Source organism: Onthophagus taurus, chromosome 1 (genome assembly GCF_036711975.1).
Source record: "Onthophagus taurus isolate NC chromosome 1, IU_Otau_3.0, whole genome shotgun sequence".
Taxonomy (NCBI): domain Eukaryota; kingdom Metazoa; phylum Arthropoda; class Insecta; order Coleoptera; family Scarabaeidae; genus Onthophagus; species Onthophagus taurus.
In genome coordinates, this window is record NC_091966.1 from 24,587,914 (window position 1) to 24,609,319 (window position 21,406).

Consider the following 21,406-nt stretch of genomic DNA (forward strand, 5'->3'; position numbering starts at 1 on the left):
TGATAATTTTTTGTATCAAACTCACCATTATATCATATTTTTGTGATGATTCTTTACTTGAGGAATGTATAGGGCCTATAAGATCATCAAGAATTGATCTTAATCTGCATTCAGGACCTAAATAAAGCAAAAAGATAGTTTTGATCGATTTTGAAAATGTAATATTCTAAGAAAACCTTTTTCAAGCAGATGATTAACGGTTGCCAGAAGCCAATGTCTAAACTCTGTCGCAGATCGTAAAACCGAACTGGATATTAATTGAGCCTCAAGGAAGCTTAGGGTAACCCCAGAAGGAAGCGCCTCGTTTTGTAGATGAGAAGGCATCCCTTTTTGCAACGACGCCAAAGGTAAATTATGCAAAACGCCTTTGGTTAAAGCACCACTTGATCTGCTCAATGGATCTAAAGGGTTTGTAAGAAGTATCCATGTTCCTAAATCTAAACTGTACATATAAGCTCTTCCATCGCTTAGCGTTAAAAGAGGTTTTTCCGAGGATAAGATACAATTTGAAACGTTTGCTATAAAAAAATGTTTAAATTATAAAAATTTATAACAAATTGAATAGAACCTTTATTGGAAAGTAAACTCCTCACTGATATTCGATTTAATACTGATTTGCCTTGTTCTAAATTCCACATATGCATCAAACCGGTTTTTGTTAAAACCAAACAATTTCCAGTCTCAGAAAGACTTAAAGCAGCGACTACGTCTTCTATTAAAAGAGGTGGTAATGGTTTAGCTCCTGATGTTATAAGATATGTGTTAATGCTGAGATCTTCGCAACAAGCTACTATTAGTTTCCTATTTCCTTCTATACATCTTACAGCGGATCCTAAAATAAAAAAAAAGATCAGAAAATTCGAAATTAAGGTCAATTTTTTTTGGATTTAATATCATAACTTTTGAGTAACTTCAAAATAATATTATTTGTCAAAATGGCGATTTCAACTTAAATGCTCGTATAGATTAATTAACTCAATGACAGGTAAGTTTTAAATAACTTTCTAATCTTTGCATTATTAATATGAAAGATATTTTGGTAGCATTAACACAATGTCACATAATTCACCAGTAATAAAAGAGGAAGGCGATCAGTTTAGATATTAAAATTAAAATTTTAGATCAACTTGCAACAGGACAAGGTGCAAAGGCTGTAGGAAAGCATTTTGGTATTCATGAAGCTATTATAAGAACGATCAAGAAAAATTAAACTGCGACCAGAAAATCGGTATGTTCTGGAACGAAAATAAGTGCTAAATCATCGTCATACATAAGATATAGTCAAAAAGAAGATGGAAAAAGCTTTGGTAATTTGGATTGAAGATAAATCACAAAAAAGAATACCAGTAGATGCAAACTGCATTAAGAATCTATAAACGTATTAAAGAAGTTGAAGTTGAGGCAAGTACAGGTTGGAGGACAGGTTTTCTTAAACGACATGCTCTCCACAATATAAAAATTAAGGGAGAAACTGCGTCTGCAGATGAATTAGCTACCAAAGAATTTCCTGAAAAACTTAGAAAAGTTATTGAAGATGGAGGATACATCCCAGAACAATTTTGGAATGTAGATGAATGTGGCCTTTTTTGGAAAAAATACCGAGCAGAACTTATGTTGCAAAATTTCAGAAAACTGCTGATGGTTTTAAAGTATCAAAGCACCGTGTAACATGGTTGTTTTGTTCCAATGCTTCAGGAGAACGTATGTTAAAACCACTGCTTTAAGACACGCTCGATGAAAGGTGTAGATGTCAATAAATTGCCAATTCACTGGACAGCAAACAAAAAGGCCTGGATGACCAGTGCAATCTTTACAGAATGGTTCCAGAAATACTTCATCCCAGAAGTTAGACTCTAAATGAATGCAAAATGTCTAAAATTTAAAGTGCTTTTAATTCTAGACAATGCACCTGGCCATCCGGTCTTGGAGCACCCAAATGTGCAATTTTGCTTTCTTCCGCCTAATACTACATCCTTAATACAACACCTAGACCAAGGAATCGTTGCTACTTTTAAAATGTACTACATAAAACGTTCATTCCAATACGTATTAGACAAACCATAGTCCATAATGAGGATTTAACAGTCATTAATGTGTGGAAAAAATTTTCTAGTATGGACTGCATTAATCAAGTTGTGTTCAAATTCAAATTTATTTAGTATAAATATCAACAATATTTATATAAATACGTCAGCAGTCTTAACTTTAGTACTTAACAAAAAAAATCATCGAACGTCCAGTTGTTTACAGAACAAAAACATTAACATTAACCACCAAAGTCACGCAAGTGTATGGTGTCGCACAAATACTCTGAGTACGAATAGTAGGCCTTCCGAATTAAAAAAAGTTTTAATTTTATTCTTGAACAGTTCAGGAGGCAACCGAGCAATGTCGTTCGGTACTTTGTTATAGAATTTTACTCCAAGAAATTTAAAATGGCACTGACTTCGTCTACAAAAGGTCGGTCTCAGTTGGGTACCGTTTCTAGTTCGATAAAGTGTCATGACCAATAAAGTCGTCGAGATTTCGCCTTACATATATTACACATTCCAAAATGTAGAATGCCGGGAAGGTCAGTATGTTATGGTTTGTAAAGGACATACGGCAATCATCCATGTATTTTAAATTATCCAATATTCTTATTGCCCTCCTTTGTAGTCCAAAAACTCTGTCGCTACATGGTGCACCACCCCAGACCAGGAGCGCATAAGTCATCAAGCTCTGGCACAATGAAAAATAAACACATTTTAGGGTTTGACTGGACACGTTATTACTTAATACACGCAGCAGATATATATTATTGCAAAGTTTATTGCATACATAATCGACATGCTTGTCCCAGATTAATTTGGGATCAAGCCCAAAAATATTACACTGTCAGGGTTCCGCGTGTCAGTCTTGGGTCGCAGCGAGAAGGTAGCTACTGTTGTTTTATCGGTATTTAATTCGAGCCTATTTGAGTGAAACCATGTTTCGGCTTCGGAGAGAGCGACATCCGCCAATGAACGTGTAGTATTGTAGCAATATCCAAAATTAACCATTGTTGTGTCATCGGCATACATAATTATATCTGAATTAGTTGTATTTGAAACAAAATCATTTATATATACTAAAAACAGCAAAGGTGCCAAAATTGATCCCTGAGGGACACCAATTGTTACTAACTTCTTTTGTGTTAGCGTTAGTTGACTTAAAGCCGTCAACCTTGAACTCATGTTGAAACAATATTTGGCCAAAATGTGTCAAAAGCAAAGATCCTGATATCCATACATACAATTGGTGGATGATCTGTCATTTGCCAATATAGAGGAATTATTAGTTGATAAAAGCATCATGACAGAGAACATAGCGATAATGACGAAGAAGATCCTCCCATTTTAAATGCAACTCTAATTAAAGGTCTTTATCTTGCCAGGAAATTAAGTAATCATTTTGAACAACGTGATCCTGATGAGGAACGAGCTGCAAAATTTCCACGTGAACTAAAATCATTAATGGCATCTTACAGGGAACTTTATAACGGTTTATCACGAAATTAAACACTATCTTCAATGACTGATTTCCTTCTAAAAGCTACTGAATTATCAACAGGAATTTTTAATTTCTTAAAAACTGTAACAATTTGGTCCAAAATTTTCGGTAGAGTACTAGAAATGTGATTTCCTGCTCTTCCACATATCAATTCATGCGAAACAGCGCAATATGTTTTCTTATTTTTAGAGCATTGTGTAGTTAAATTATAAACACTGAATTTACATTTGTAGTAAAACTTTGATACGTTTGGCAGTACATACACATTTTCCAAGTCAAACGATATGATATGATCCTTACACAATTCAAAAATTTTTAGTTAGATCCTGTTTGTTATTCTTTATTAGTGCTGGCTCGACAATATTGACATTCTACCCAGGGAAATGAATTAATGTATTCTTTTACATATTTTTTCTATGAGTTCTTTTATACTTTCTTTAAAAAAAATAAGAGAGTCTTCGAGAACTGATACTTAACGTTATTTGGCTATCATTAACTCAAAGAAATATTTCATAGTGTAATTTTTATACCTTTGTTTGGCTGTGGAAAAATTCTGGGCCTGTTTCTAGCTTTATCTATAACTTCTAAAAATTTACTGAATTTCTTCATTTTTCTTTAATTGCCGAAATTAGTTAATCCATTTATTCACATACGCTTGTAAACATCGTTACAAACATGCTAGTTTGCGAGGCTACATATTGTATAATAAATGGCCATATTCCAATTTTCCTATCAAAGTGCTGCTTATGGTAACGATCGCACCGCGGTCGGATAACAACTGCTAAAAACATCACCTTGGTCATGTTTGACTTACTTTACACTTGAGGACATAGTTTAATTTCATCCGACAGGAGATAGATTTTTTGGTTCAATTTAGTGATAAAAACCACTTTTCATCAATCTGGATGTAATTCATTAAATCCTCAAACGATAAAACATCCACATTCACATATGATAGCCAATAATCCAGACGTGATACTTTATTGGTCTCGTTTAAAAGCGGTTTCGATCGATTCGGATTCGCCTTGTTTTTTACACTAATCCTTATCTTGTTTATAAATTCTCTTTATACAGGGTGTCGGATAAAAAATGCCCCAAGCTGTAACTCTGTCATGTACTATCGCCCCAGCCTTATTTGCTACATGGCGTAAAAGACAGAAAACAAATCCCTCGTCGCTTTGCTGAGTACGGCCGAAGAATCAGAGACTGGCCTTGTCGTCTCTTCAACCCTGAAGTGCCGGGCGCCCGACGCTAGCTTAAAGTCGAGCGCGCCTTGGATTCGAACAAAAATAGTCAAATATATTCATTAAAATAAAATAATTGAACTTTAACAAGTGAAAAAAATTGTTTCTTGATTTTAAAATACGTTTCTGTACTGTATATCTTCGTAAAGTTAAAGAATTTAGTTAAAATTCGATGTAAAAATCGTTTCTTAATTTCCATTAGTAATATTTTTTCTAATCTTATTTAAAATGAGTTTTTGACTGTTTAATATTATAGAATGTCTCAATAATTTCAAGCCATTTACGCACCATTTCTTCACATTTTTTGCCTTTTTTTGACATAAGGCTTTTGCGAATTTTTTTTTACCTTATTCACATAAGGTAGTATAAAATTTCTGTGGAAACTACCTGTAAACTGAATTTTATAGATTGTTATTTATGAGCATGATAATATTCCATATTATAATGAAAAACCATTTGATTTTGAGTATATAATTCATTTATTTACAAAGAAAATTTTATTAATAATAATAGTATATTATTATATGAGCATATAATGAGGGCTATTATTCACGAAGGTTAAGTTTATGTCACGAGCGTAGCGAGTGGCATAATTAACCTGAATGTCAGTTTTATAAAACGTCGTTTTCTTTAGGAAAATTAATTAATTTATGCTTAAATCATACGAAAAAGGGAATTTGTTTAGGTTTTTTTAATGTCAAACATTTAGAAACTCCTAAAAAATTGAATTAAATTCACGTTTTTTGAACTTTTAACGTTTCAAATAATTATTAGTAGTCTGGTCAAGATGGCTACCCGTGGATAATGAATATAATGATTATGATAAAATGAAATGTTAAATTGTCGGTTTGTTCTAAAGCTTGTAACATTGTTGCTGTTGAGTAAATCTGTATTTATCAATTAAAATGGTGCGTGGTATCTGTACAGATGCAAAAATCCGTGAATTAGTGATTAAAAATTATTGCCACAATAAAACAATACGTGAAAAGGCAGACGAACTTAATATTCCTAAAAGCACAGCGTGGAAAGTAATTAAACATTATGGAGAAACTGGGCAAATTTTAGAAAAAAAGGGTAAAAGTTCAGGTCATCCAAAGTTAGTTTCTGATAGAAATAAAAGAATACTTGTAAAAATCTGCAAAAAAGGACGATGAAATATTTTAAGACAAGTTACCGCTGAATGGAATAATTAAACTGGATTAAATATATCAAGGGAATGCTGTCGCAAATGGATTCTTAAAAGTGGATTAAAGTTTTACGAGGTTTACTTACAAGCAATAATTAAAAAATGAAGAAAAACAACATAAAGCCAGGCTCACATGAGAGAAGTCAGCAGAAGACTTTTCCAGGATAATATTCAGCGATAAATCGAAATTTGCAATAAACATGACGCATTTCATAAAGATTGTTTAAAACGTTGTGTAAAATTTCCGAAGGGAGTAATCATTTGGTATGACAGCTTCAGGATAACGATGCTTTGAATTTATTGATAGCACCGTGAACGCCGCAAAATATCAACAAATAATACAAAACAGCATACTACCAAGTATCGTGCAGTTAAATGTTGGCGAAAATTACATATTTCAGCAGGATGGCGTGGCTTGTCATACGGCCAAAACTACAAAAAAGTGGTTGGCGATCAAAATATTAATGTCCTGTATTGGCCTACCAACAGTCCAGATCTGAATGTAATTGAAACAGTGTGGCACAAAATAAAACAAACTTTGAGGAACAACCCACAACGGACATTGCCAGAACTTAAATAATAATAATTAAAGCCAAAATAAAGCAAATTTGGGATGGATTTACTCCTGAACAGTGTAGAACCTTAGTGAATTCAATGCCCAACCGAAGTCAAGCGGTTATAAAATCTAAGGGCGATGTTATTCCATATTAGAAATACAAAATCGTGCAATGTCCCAATATTTACTTGTCAGGCAAAATTTACATTTTTCTAGTTTAATTAGAAGTAATAGGATATGTATTTTGTTTTTGTGTTGTTCATAAGATAAAATTGTTGTTAATTGTCTAATTGAATGATATTAATTTTAAAAATGTATTAAAACAAAATAATCTGTTTAATTGTTGTTAATTACATATAAATTCTATTATGTCCCAATATATAGTTGTTAGGGCTCGTATATATATATATATATTTTTTCTTTTTTTTTTTTTCGCAGAGGAGGGGAAAATGCCTTCGGCACCCCGGCCTACTGATGGCGCCTATAGTTCGTGAGTCGGAAAAATCGTATTTCGGCCGGGAGTGTGGGACTACAATTAATTAGCCCCTGCTGTCCACTAACCCCCCCCCCTCTCTTCTCCTGGACCACCCTTCAGGGTATTTCTGCGGAAGTCAACTCTATTGTTTACGTCTCATAGAGCCGCCGTTATATCCAGGATTCAATTGCAAGAAAAAAAAATATTGATGGTTTCTATTAATTTTATTAAGGTTGTCTTTATTAAGGTAGTTTCCACAGAAATTTTATATTACCTTATATGAATAAGGTAATAAATTTTTTAACATTACTAAAGCGACCGTGCGTTAGTACATTAAAACGAACGTCTCAGACATGTGCGAAACTGTGATGAAAAATTTTCTAAACGGAATGACTTTTTGCAAGAGCAATAGGGGCGCTGGACATTTGCCAGGTGATATTATATTTCACAATTAATGGTAGAGATTGAACTCTACAGTATGTCCCCGGATCGCGTTACAAAGAGGAAAAAAATTTTTGTTACCGATTTTTGAAATTTATCTCAGCATAAATAATGCGTCGCATATGTTCAAACTATATATTTTATACTCTAACTATAAAAGTTAACTAATTATTCCAATTTTGTTGTAAAAATTGGACTTTTTTCTAAATTGAAAATTTTTCAAGTTCAATTTATGATATGTAACCATAGAAACCATAAAAGTTACAACTTACGTTGGTGAGATTAAGTATTTTCATGCGATGTTAACCGTGAAAGAGAGAATTTATTTAGTACTGTGCTATGGTACTAGTGAATCATGTTTTCGTGTAGTTATACAAAAATTCCAGCAAAAATATCCAGACACAAAAATATCTCATGTTGGGGCTCGTAAACTTATGAAAAAATTTTTGGAAACGGGTTCTTTATTATCCATCAAGAGGCAGACAAAGAGACTAAATGAGGAAGACGCTGCTTTTCAGATAGTTTTTCAACAAATGACATTGTTTCTTCCCAGCATTGTCGTTATTGGAGCGATGTAAATCCAATTAGGGTAAAACGCGAGTAATTGACCGTTGGTCAGTGTTTGACCGTTTTTGTAAAAAATAAGGATCCAAGGAATATCTAAAAAAATATAAATATATCCATAAATAGCCACCAGTCTCCTCTCCACCCCCTAGTACACAAAAAGGTCCACGACCATACCGTTCTTCAGTTTTTGTTGTTTAATTTCGCGCTAACTGCCGGCCTATTCGCATCGTGCTAAACAGCATAATTTTTATGTTTAGAAATTCACCCAAACAGGGTAGTACTATTCAGCCGTTTTTGCATGTATGATGTTTTTTTTTGTTTGCCAGTGATCTAATAATGTTTTCTATTGGTTATATTAAAAAAATACCGCTTTAATTAATTATTTGTTGAAATAAAGCCGGTCAATGACTGGTAGTTCTAAATTTAATTAAAAATTAGTGTTTGACCAAACGGTCAAATACTAGAAATTGGTTGTTTTATAATCTCACAAGGATTTATATTTGATTAATAAAGTGGAAAAATGTGTAATACCTGTTTTTAAAACTTCATATTTTCCCGTTTAAGTTGTTTAGTATTTGACCAAAACTTTTATACTTTAAAAATAAGATACAATCAGTTTAAATATGCGGTCAATTACTGGTTCCTCTTTTGGTCATTTATAGGACACAAACATTCAAAACTGAGTTTTTTATCGATTTTAAATTTTATAAATATTTAAGCGTAATATAAATATAAGTGTAAATGTTTGAGTCTTTTCTATTTTTTTAAACCTTTTTTATAACAATAAAAGTAATTGACCGCACTTAAGCAATAATGAATCTGTAAAATTAAAAGGATAAAAGGTTGGTCAAACGCTGACTCTTATATTGGTCAATTATCAAAAAATTGAAAATTTAGCAAACATGAATCAGGTTAACATTGTTTCAGTACCAATATGACAACGAAGCCTAAGTTTAAAAATAGTGAAGAAGATCTTCAAAACACTCTCGATGTAAGAAGTAGTGGTCTTATGAAGAAGCAGCCAAGATGTTTAACGTTCCAAAGTAAAATCTTATTTATAAAGAAAAAGGAAAAACACTAGTGCAGAGAAAAATGGGCCCACCAACATTTTTAAATACTGATGAAGAAAAAGTGCTGGTTGAATGGTTGTTTCATTCAACAGATAGGGGGTTTCCTGTTACAAAAACCCAGTTGGAAAACACAAAATTTGGATGAAAAGTTAAGTCAAGAGCATTTTGCTCCTGTTTTAAAAGTTGTTCTTAAAGAGTCAAAAAATATAAACATTTTTTTGTGAACAAAATAGTATGGAAAAATAATGAAAATGAATATTATATTAAGAATAGGTCAAAAATTGACGGTTTTAAGGTCAAAGACAAGATATTATTGTTAATGTAATCAAAGTGGTCAAACACTAAATGCGAAATACCGTTTTCCTTTTTAATTTTAAAAAAATATTACTTCATGATGTTATATTTTATATGTAGGGTAAGTAACTTTAAATGAATCAGATGTGTATTTGATCATATTTTGATCATTTTATGTAAAGGCAGAGGGATCTACAAGAAAAATAATATGGCTCGGTCAAACACTGACATTAAAATTCCTTAACAGGTCAAACACTGGTGCGTTTACCCTACCCTTAAATTTTATACGGTCAATGTACTTTCAGCAATACAGTTGCCCAGCTTACCATTCACACATTGTGCCAAATGGTTAAATTTACAATTTCGTCAAAAATGGATTGAACGAAATGGTCCTATTTGATGGCCAGCACGTAGCCCTGATCTTACAATTATGGATTTTTATTTTTGGGGATGATTGAAACAAATTGTTTGCAGTGAAGAATAATTAATGCGATAGAATACTCTACCAGTGGCGGAAATTCGTAATTCTTATAAAGAATTTAGAACTCGTCTTCAAATGTGTGCCGAATTAGGAGGGCATTTGTTTGAATGAGGATTTGTTCACTTACAAATAAATAATATTTATTACTCACAGTTATTACATAAATTTACATTTAATAGTATATTATTCAACAAGCGTATAATGGCGGCTGTTACCTACGAAGATGAAGTTGCAACACGAGCGAGCGAAGCGAGCGAGTGTTGTAATCTGAGTGGAAATTTGAAAAATATACATTTTTCACTAACATAAGTTGTAACTTTTATTTTATTTTATTGGTTTTTATGGTTACATATCGTAAATTGAACTTGAAAAATTTTTAATTTAGAAAAAGTATAATTTTTATATAAAAATGGGAATAATAAAGTTCGTCCGATTTAGTGGTTTGAACATATCCGACGCATTATTTATGCTGAGATAAGTTTAAAAAATCAGTAATAAATTTTTTTTTCCTCTTTGTAACTCGATCCGGGGACATACTGTATGTTGTAATAATAATATGATCAGTAAAAAATCGTTATATTAATAACAACTCTTAATGGAAAACACGTTATTATATTTTATTTTTTACTTAAAATACACTGTAAGTTATAATATAACTTTCATTTCTTAGACATTTAAGATGTTTCTAGATACATCCAGATCCTTCTAGTTTCTAGTATCTAAAAATTTGTATAGTTCTTGCTGTAATAGTTTCATATCAAGCGTAAATGTGAACAATGTCATGAACATTATGGATAAACACATTTAGAACGTGGATGTTAAGTTCATCATATGCTACAGTTATATTAAATAAAAATCAAAAGTAACAAAGATTTCAATTGCGTAATAGTAGATCATTTTTTGTACGAAATATAAACCATATCGTTTTCCAACCAGTTAGAAACTGAAACAACTTGATGAACACTACTCATTTTACCCTATAGATAAAAGTTGAAATTGACACCGAAAGAAGTAATAATATCGAAACATATATAGAGTCAGTGTCAAAAATATAAGTTCGTTGGCTTTCACACCCGGTTTTATTACAAATAAAACTGAAAGTAGAATTTTCCGGGTTATGGCGGGCGTCTATGAAACACTATTTGACGTTTCGGATAAATCAGACTAAATAATCAACATTGGCGTAACCAATATAATTTTAGTGTTTCATGATTCAAATGCTTTAGTATACCGACCTGAGAATTGTTATGGAATAATTACCTATGTAAGTTTCCCAAATTGGCTGTTTATCTTCTTCGTTTTTAAAAACTTCCAGTCTAGATAAGGTCCCTTTTGAAACTGATTGGCAAGAATTAGTTACCTAAAAATTAAGTTTTTAAAAGACTATATCGTTCATCATGCAAGTTCAATTTCTTACCTGTATCTTCATTTTACTACTTCGTTTCATGACAGATTTTCCTGCAGGCATTTTTAAAGGTTCCATGAGATCAATAAATTTAACAATTGGAAGATCACCAGGCACTTCTGAACACAATAATTGATTAATTTGCATCCCTGGCGGACATGACGACATTACTTTATTTACAATCGCGGTTTCACTAACAATGAATAATATATTTTTAAAATTAAAGAAAAACATTTTCAAGAATGCTTTATACCTTTTTTGTAAAGGTTGACTCGGTTTTTCCATTGAACTTTCTTGAACAACAACAATCTTACTTTTAGAAGGCGATGAACTACTAAACTGTGAAGTTTCATTTATAGTAGGAGCTTCAGTTGTTTCCCTAAATAATAAAAAAAACTTAATTTAAATCATTATATTTTAATTACATTACTTTGAAGCTACTGCTGTGGACGGTGCTGGTTTTAAAAACATTGGTGTTATTCGACGTTTTCCACTAGGTAATCTAGTTTCAACTTGTTGATTTACTGGGACTAAAACACTACTGGTGTTTAATTCTTCTTGTATGGGAGTATTTACAAATATCGGTGCTTCATCTTCTTCCATTGGCACTTCCTGTGATCTTCTCTCAGCAGTATTCACTTCTTCCATGGCACATAATATCTCTGGATTTTCAATAATTTGACTACCAGAAAAACTTTGATTGAGCAAATTTCTTTGAAGAGATTTACCATACATTCTTTCATACAAAGAGTTCTATAAAATACAATAAAAGAAAATCGTAATCTTTTTATCATAAATGTAATAAATTTGAATGTAATAATTATTTGACTTAGGGGCCACTTTTACCACCACTTATTAAATTCATCTGATAGATAAATCCAGCAGTTAGCTAATGAGATAGGTTAACAGATATATTTTGGCAACAATCTTCTGGTAAGCTGAACATGAAGATGGTAAAAGTGGCCCTAAAAGAAATGCTAAATTTAAAACCTTTGAAAATGAGATAAGAAAATTTATAATTTTTTTATCACCTTTTCTGCTGTTGAAAGTGGAACACCAATTTCTTCAGAAGTAAATATAATACAGACAACACTTCCATCCCATGAACAAGCCAATAAATATAATCCATTGCTGCTCCAAGATATATCCAAAACACTATCGTCAAAAACGTCTTTAACAACAACTAGAGGTCGTTTTAAAGAGGTTAACCAAACGCTTATTGACCGATCTCGCGAACCAATCGCGCAACAACAATACTGTTGAGGTTTTGGACTTCCAGGAGAAAATTTTTTTAATATATTTGAATTAAATCTCTACAATAAATATCAAAATTTTATGAATTTTTTCAAATAAAAGTCCTTTACCACACAGGTAACAGCTTTTCTATGTCCAACAAAATCTTTGTCTTGTTTCCAACCATCCCGTTCTATAATTTGCGCTGTTGGTCCACCTCCATTCATTGCGTGCGCTGATACTAAATACTGTCCGTCAGGTGACCAAGAAAGTCTTAAAACGTGGGTTGTCGCTGAACACTCTGCAAAGGCATCAGAAACAATTTCTTGTTGAGTCCAGTCAGCGGTCCTCCAAACTCTTAATGTTTTATCATCAGATTGGCTTGCTATATATTTTCCAACCGGATCCCATGTCACTCCCTAAATAAAAACAAATGTATTATTTATCAAATAATTTTAATATTCATAAAGAAAGTTCAAAATATATTTATAAACGAAAAATCAGTTTTTTGATATTTAAATTCCTTTATACAGGGTCTTCCATACAAGTGGCGTTTAAGAACTTTTTGGTATGTCTTTGAAATTCATAAATTAAAATTGAGAGAGGTTGCACGGCTTGATCTTTCCATTTAGAATACATCTTGGCGAATTATTATTTTTCACTTACAATTAGTTATAGGGGATAAAATCATTATATACAGTTTATGGATAAGTCCCTGAAACGGGTCTAAAGATTTAAGTTTTGTATAGTTAATTAATGTAGATGTAAAATTTTTTCCATTATTTTTAAACGAGTTATTTCAGAAATTTATTTCATATAGCAATAAAATAGCCATAGCCATGAGTAACAATCGTTTTAATAATAAATAACAAATGAAATGAATAAATTAATTGAATGAATAAAAAATTAAAATTAACTCAGCTTGACAGTAACTTAAACGATTTTTGTATTCTTCGATTTTTCTGAATTTTTTCTCGTATTCTGATTATTAGTTCATCCAAAGTATTTAGTCTAGTGGTGTAAACTTCATATATAGTTCCTCCTTCAGATATCACCAAAAGAAGTCCAGCAGAATAAAATCTGCCATATTCTCCCAATCCATCGATTGGGAAATAATTGGTTTAAATAAGCTCGAACAAGACGGCATAATGTGGTGACGCCGTCCTATTCGAGAAATAACTGTCGTTGGAATTGAGTTGGGTCAACATTATCGGGAAATCTGGCCGATATGGACAGAATGAGATCGTTTTGTAAAAAATCTAAATATCTCCCCCTCCAATTACAGTTTCATCAAAAAGTAAAAGCCCAGGTTAGCATTCGGTACTCTTCTGCACCAAATAGTATTGATCTTTGGATTTTGGGTAGCCCAATACCCACAATTTTTTCGATTTACTTGTCTACTCAATGTAAATGTTGCCTCATCGGAAATAATTATGTTTTTGTCGAAGTCTTCCTCGTTGATGCAAAATCGTTACACAGTTGATTTACTAACAGTGAGATTCGACCCAATATGGTTTTGTTGAACCTCCTGAAACATTTGATCAGCCAGACTTCGAGAAATCTCGTACATACCCACTTTGGCTAATGAGTTAGCGATCAGGATATGTTGTATTAAAGAGGTTAACTACTTCTTTTTGAGTTCGAGTTCAATCCCCAACTCCAATCATACATAGAATTTCAATTGTTTCGGACAAATTTACCATTTTAACCTATTAGTGCACAGTTTCCCTTAAGAGGGACGTCATAATTATATTTTATAATTTAATTAATTGATAATTGGTGCCACCTATTATGCATTTGCTGCTCTACTTATGGGCCGCATTTGTTACTTAAACGTCATATTAGAAAAAAAAACGGCAATTTGTGTGGTTGTGAAAAAAGCTCTAAATTGGCACGTCTACTCTTCAGATGCTCTCAAATAGATTGTCATATATTGTATCAGAGTATCATCTACAGGCTGGTCAAAAATTGGATTACCGTTTCTCCATATTCAATGGGGAGAAAGTCGAAAATTTTAAATGGAACACCCCACATTTAATTAGCCTGCACACAAGGGAATTTAATTCTCTACAATTTATGTATAAACATTCCTATACCTATTTATTGTAGTTTCTCTCACATTCGTAAATTTATCAAAACATGCAGGAAATGCAGGAAACCGTTTGTATTTTTATTAGAAGGCCATGACATTTTGACAGTTTTTTGTTTAATTTATTTCTATTATTATTTGTACTATTAACTACGATTGATAATCGTTTAGTTTACTAGCTTTTACTTACCAAAAATAACAAACAGAAGATCAAATAAATGAAACTATTAAAACAAAAAGTTAATGACAAAAATTAGATTTGAATAAAAATATAAATTTATAATATAAATTTGTTATTAAATTGAATTTGGAAATGCAATAAAATACGATAAAATATTTATTTCGTTGTCTTCATCACTGGTGACTGGAAATATGCGATTTCTTTTGGTCTCGATATATCCAGAACTAAGGAATTCTTTATCAATTTTTTGAAATTTTTCTTGTGATGGGCGTTAGGTTTGTTAGCCATCTCTCATTAAGTGTTTGACACGTCCTGTCCAAAAGTTTATTACATTCGCCATCAATACAAAATAAATTTCAAATATCGGCCTTGGAATAATTTACATGGACCAAAAACTGTCAAAATTCCATAGCTTTCTAATAAAAAAACCTGCATTTCTTGCATGTTTTAATAAATTTCGCAATATGAGGCAAACTACAATAAATAGGTATGGGAATGTTTATAGATAATTTGTAGAAAATTAAATTCTCTTTCTGATAGGCTAAAAAAATATAGGGCATTCCATTTAAAATTTTCGATTTTCTCGCCATTGAATATGGAGAAACAGTAATTCAATTTTTGACCACCTGTATAAGATACTCCGATACAGCAAATGACAATCTATTTGATAACATCTGAAGAGTAATCGTGCCAACGTAGATCTTTTTTCAATGAACATTGACTGCGATATGGAGTTTTAAAGAGCATGGTGAAACTTAGCAAAAAAAGCTTAAAACCAAAATAACTCGAAAACGAAAAACGCTAGGTACCAATAACTTTTATCAAAGTCAACCTAGTTTTCTACGTACAATTAAACGGTGTAATAAAATCTATAGCATTCCATTTAAAATAGCGAAGTTATGGTCTACTTCCGGTAAACCGGAAATGGCGGCCATCTTAAAAATATTTTAGATCGAAAGTTCCGAATGAACAACCCATGCTACCAAAATTTCAAATCTCTACAAATAGTGGAACCTGAAAAAGTTCTAACGAACCAGTTACGTGAAACACCCTGTAGAAGAAATTGTGAAAAACTCGAGTGCCATTAATCAGATCCAGTTACCTCATCGAGAAAAGTAGTCTAAGAGCAATTGATAAATCTGATGATGAACATGTAGGTGATATAACCCATTTATCGAAAGGCATCCTAAAGCAACAATGTGATGTTGAGTTTCATGGATCTGATGACGATTTTGATCAGGAAGAGCTTCTACCACTTGTACATTTGAGAAGAACGCTCCCTCTTTAACATATCAAAAGCGGCAAAAGAAGAGCAATTGACTTGAAGATACTACTCCATTGTGTTCTTGCAACGTCTCATACGACCCCAGGAAACATTCCAAAGAAGCCGACCAAGCAGAAGATCCATTTGATTATTTCAAATTATTTTTTTGATGATGCTATAATCAAAAGTATTCTGGATCAAACAAACATATACGCCCAATAAAAAAACAATAATATCCATGTAACCATTGATTAATTGTATGTAGTGTTAGGTGGTGTGTTACCATCTAGATATGTCAAATACCCGAACAAACGAATGCTGTGGAAGATCTAAGGTGATGTGCCAAAAATTTTACAAAATATTATGCGACTAAATAGATTTGAAACAAGTCTACGAAACATACACTTCAACGATAACACTCACAATAATTTTGAAGGTAGATTGTATAAACTAAGACCATTTGTTGAAAAACTTAATGAAAACTTTAATAAACATGGTGGATTGGAAAAAACATCCATAGATGAAAGTATGATACCTTATTATAATGTAATGATACCTATGAGATTTGGATTGAAAAATTGGTCTCTGTGTACAAGTGAAGGGTATATGGTAAGCTTTGATGTATATACAGTAAAAGGTACCAAAATAAATGAAAATAAGTTTAGACTTGGAGAAAATGTCGGTTTAGACCTAATAAATAAAGCTGGAATTGGAGAAAATGAAGGATATAACAAGATCTACTTTGATAGTTATTTTACCCGTGTTGGTGTACATTGTTATCTGAAGGAGAAGAAAATATGTGCAGCAGGTATAATACGCCCAAATCGAACAGAAAAATGCCCTTTCCCCAATACGAGGTATTGGAATAAATCATGCAGATGTACATACCGGTTTATGGGAGGTAATGAAGTATTACTTGTTCAATGGAAAGATAATAGAGTGGTTACCATGGCTACCAACATTCAAGGAAAGTCTGTGTCCAGCAGTACTCGGTGGTGCAAAGAAAGTAGGTCTTATAGAGCCATAAAGCTGCTCGAAATGGTAACAAGCTATAATAAAGGAAGGTGGATAAATTAGATGAAGAGTTGCAGTATGCAGAACGCGAATGAGGCTTAGAAAGTGGTACTGGCCAATCTTTTCATTTCTGATAAATACTTTAGTTGTTAATGGGTGGCTCCTTATGAAGAAATTGAAACCTGATAATATAAACTGTTCTTCATTATTGGCATTTCGGCGATATACAGTGTGTCCCCGGATAGGTGAAACGACTCTTATAAAATGTAATTTTTTTTTGATTTTAATTGTCATCTTTTGGGGTTTAGTTTGGTTAAAGACTTTCTTTTCAACTTTTTTGTATTTTTCTTTAATTTTATTATATCAAAAAAGAATTTTTTTTGGAAAGAAAATATTTTTTGCAACACGTCCCTTAAAAGGGCCACTATGCATAGAATACACTTAATAATATTTATCTACAACTATTGAATTATCTATTCATTATACATTTGATTTTTGACGGGTAATGACACGCATTACTCATGACTGACAAAGTGTTGAATAATGAAGCCATTATTCCACAGTTCTGACACGGCCTACCAATCAAAAAATAAAATATTAACAGAAATGACAGCTTTCTTATATTGTGGTTATGTCTGAAATGTCTATCAAGTTTATTTTTTTTCCTTTTTTTGATTTTTTTTCAAAATTAAATAGTTGTAGATAAAGTATAGTATTCAACTTGCGTATAATGGATGTTATCCACTCAGATTACAACACTTGCTCGTGTTGCAACTTCACCTTGTTTAAAATAATTGTTTACCATCGTTACTCATGGCTACGGTACTACTTATTAATGATTTGCTTTATGAAACTACAAGTTTTACTAAGTTAATTTTTGACACTTAGGAAATTGTTTAAAATAATTGGTTACCATCGTTACTCATGGCTAGGGTACTACTACTTTTATCCATAATTTGATATTGATTTTGTCGCCTATATCATTTACTTTACAGTCGCACTGCATGAAGCTGATTTTGAGTACCATTTGTCATAAATTATGGCTTTTACTTCTGTTGACACTATGAAATAAATTATAAAGTTTAAAAAGTTGTCGGTTCTGCAGAAAGTATATATTGACAAATGAAAATTTTCCTTTCAAAAGCAAAGGGCTGTATGTTGACGTGTATTGTTGAAAAACTGTCGTTTCAATAATAATACCTTTGCATAAGCAGGCCTAACCTACTATAAGTATAAGTCTTGGATTAAATGATAAAGTGAATAGAAGTACATAAAATTGTTTTTGATCAAAATCAAATATGTACGTTTCAGATTATTTAGTCTGTACTGCATACGTGATTTTTTCTGAAATTATATAGTCAAAGTTCGTCCTTGAATTCATAAATGTTGACAGTCAAAGTCGTTATCTCGACTGTTGTGGTTGATAAAATGTGTCGCGCAATTTTTAAACGGGCCTCCTCTACTTAGATTTTTTTCAGGCGGATATCGATATGCGATACGAGGTAGAGTAGAGATTAATTTTTCAATAACAAAGTAACAAAAAAATTGCATATTGCTATAGTACTTCATATCAACAAAAATAAGAAAAAAACACTTTAAAACGAAAATATGAGAAGTGGTATCAATTGCAGATGTCTTTGTCATTAAATTTAAATCTTGTCTGTAGATACAATCCCCAGCAATAAAAATATATTTGTTTTATGCTATAACATTGAAACTCTGTATTTATTAAACTTCGTTTGGCACATGTTTTAAAGGCTGTGTTATTTTATATAAATAACACAGCCATATATAATTTTTATATAAATATCGTTATATTTTTGCGTCTTGTTTATAATTTATAATATACAAATAAACGTTATTAGCCATATGGTTTCACTCTCCGTTATTGGTACAATATGCATCACCAAGAATGAAAGCTGAAACTTTTTTTTTGATTTACCTTAACCATTGCGGTATGTCCTTTTAAAACAGCAATTTTTTCGGGAAATTTATGCGCGTTCCAAATAATAATAGTATTATCCACACTACCGGAAGCTAACCATCCGTCGTGAGAAGCCCAAGCTAAATCCAGGACGTCTCCAGTGTGGGCGTTTAATGTGAAAACGCATTTCCATGTTTCTATGTTAACTTTCCCGCCTCCGCCGAATATTGTCGAGCTTCCTTCACCAGTTAACTTCCATATCATTACCAACTTATCATCGCCTCCGGATGCAAGAAAATGACCCTGGCAACTCCATCGAACCACATTTACACACGCTAAATAAATAGATTTAAGAATAAATATAATATAGAGTGTTACTTAAACAGATTATTAACTAAACTCAAAATCTTTAAACTTATTATTTTCTTTTATTGTTATTTTATTATTTATACATTACAACTTTAAATTTCATTTATATGTATTAATATCATAATTTAGTCCGAGTGTTGCTATTAATATATTAATGTATTAGATTATTATAAATTGGTATTAATTTAGTCAAAATGTCGTGGTTAAAGTTCAGTCAGACTTTTACCTAACTTAACTAATTATTTCATTGTAATACATTAGTTGGTGTTACTTTTTCTTTCAAATGTCATTTTGATCAAGGACGTCAAACATACAATTAGCCGACAAAAGTTTTTGGAATATCATGTTTCTAATATAGTCTTGAATTATCATTTCTTGTTAATTCTTTATTTTAACCACAACTTAACCCCTGGATTTTTCGTTACCACCATCTTCTGGTTATGCTATCTAAGGGATTATTACCACGGTTACGGCTATTTTGCGCGCTCTGATTGGCTAGTAGATGGGTTTATCTATAAGATAAATTTAACTAAAAGATGGTAGTAATGGACCTAAGACTCGTTACTACCATCTTCTGGTTAAGCTATCTAAGGGATTATTACCGTGGTTACGGCTATTTTACGCGCTCTGATTGGCTAGTGGATGGGTTTATCTATAAGATAAATTTAACTAATAGATGGTAGTAATGGACAAATTACTACCATTACTACCAAAATGAACAAATTCAACCTACTAAGTAGGTTGAATTTGTTTGGGATTTGAGCTTATGTTTTTTCATGTCTGTATTTTATTGCAAATTGTCGGGGTTACGAGCTTTGGACGATAATGCCTCCAGCATGAATAATATTCATGACGTACACGATAAAGGTTGCAGACCAGGTTTGTACCCCTTCTGTGTGTTTGTATTTTGATAACAATAAAGGTCCATGATTTACTACTAACTGCAGATGCTAATATAATGCTGTCTGTTGTAACATATCAGGGTCATTCAACCTTGGCGCTCCGACTCTTTTATAAGAAACTGTTTTTTGGTAAAATGTTTTTTATCGGCTAACAAACTTTTTTTCCAGAAATACATTTTTCTTGTTGTAGGTTGAACAGTTTTTTTAGATATAACCGATTAAGCAAATTTTAACGTTCATAATGAGGGAAAATTTTTTTTGCGAAACTCAACTTCGTATAAATCAAATGAGGTTTATATTTTGAATGGTTCTATACAGTGAGAGAGAGATTATGTTGAATAAAGTATTTGCCGATTCGCTGATTGATAATGATCTAATAGGAGAAAAGTTAACAAACCCGTTTCGTTTTATTTTCAGTAGAGTAAGAATTATTGCTTTCATACAAAATACATGCTCCAAAGTATCCCAAGTGAGTAAGTTTTATCATGAGAACATTATCATAGAAATAAGGTTGAAAAGGTGTGTTTAATCGTAAAAACATGTTGAAAGTAAAAAAGAAAAGAATAATCCCAAAGAGATGGATAGTAGAGAAACAATATCTGTCAGCCAAGTTGAAAATTATTTGTTCATTGTTCGAAATTTGTCAAAAAGATTTGAAAAGAACCGACGGCTTAATGCTGTCACAATTTCATTGAAAAGTTATGTATAGATATACCTAGATGGTTATAAAGGTTTGTACAACACTTAATTAATTAGTTGTGAGATTAGATGAAAAAAAAGGTATGATCAGATAAACCATAAAATTCCGGTTGCAAGATTTGATTGATTGAAGATTTGAAGACTCTTTTACTACCACATGTCCTTTGACAAGAATTTGTAAATAGTTGCGGATCTGGATACCTTAAAAACAAAGTTAAATCCAATTTATAATATATTAACAATTTCACATATGGGTATAAGAGATTAAATAAGAACTTCGTTAGCAGACCCTGGTTATGTTATCCAACGTATTGCATCAACCGTTGTCAGTACGGGAGATCATTTTGAGAAATAATGTTCTATCCATAGATTGTATGACCAGGGAATAGACATTTTATAATCTGTCGGCTTCTTTATTTGCAAAGGGTAGAAGATTTTTTAGTAGCAACTTTGTACACATAGCCCAAATAACTTCCTACAC

The 21,406-nt window shown here is 32.0% G+C and overlaps 1 protein-coding gene and 1 long non-coding RNA gene across 3 annotated transcripts in view; one reads left to right on the plus strand and one right to left on the minus strand.

The window, feature by feature from the left end:
* LOC111419861 (histone cell cycle regulator-like protein) overlaps positions 1–21,406 on the minus strand; it is a 29,230-nt gene that overhangs the window by 497 nt on the left and 7,327 nt on the right. Inside the window, exons 3-12 of one of the 2 annotated variants that reach the window (XM_071198810.1) lie at positions 18,974–19,290; positions 12,615–12,902; positions 12,282–12,563; positions 11,681–12,003; positions 11,504–11,629; positions 11,263–11,443; positions 11,106–11,205; positions 569–832; positions 177–518; positions 26–117 (exon numbers count right to left, since the gene is read on the minus strand). In XM_071198810.1, the coding sequence (XP_071054911.1) occupies positions 26–117; positions 177–518; positions 569–832; positions 11,106–11,205; positions 11,263–11,443; positions 11,504–11,629; positions 11,681–12,003; positions 12,282–12,563; positions 12,615–12,902; positions 18,974–19,290 (2,315 nt within the window). Of the gene's footprint in view, positions 1–25; positions 118–176; positions 519–568; positions 833–11,105; positions 11,206–11,262; positions 11,630–11,680; positions 12,004–12,281; positions 12,564–12,614; positions 12,903–18,973; positions 19,291–21,406 lie in introns of both variants that reach the window. The other variant, XM_071198811.1, reaches the window with a different exon arrangement.
* On the plus strand, positions 781–3,981 carry LOC139431182 (uncharacterized). The gene is made up of 2 exons (XR_011641492.1): positions 781–985; positions 1,122–3,981. It is a non-coding gene; the product is annotated as an uncharacterized lncRNA (long non-coding RNA).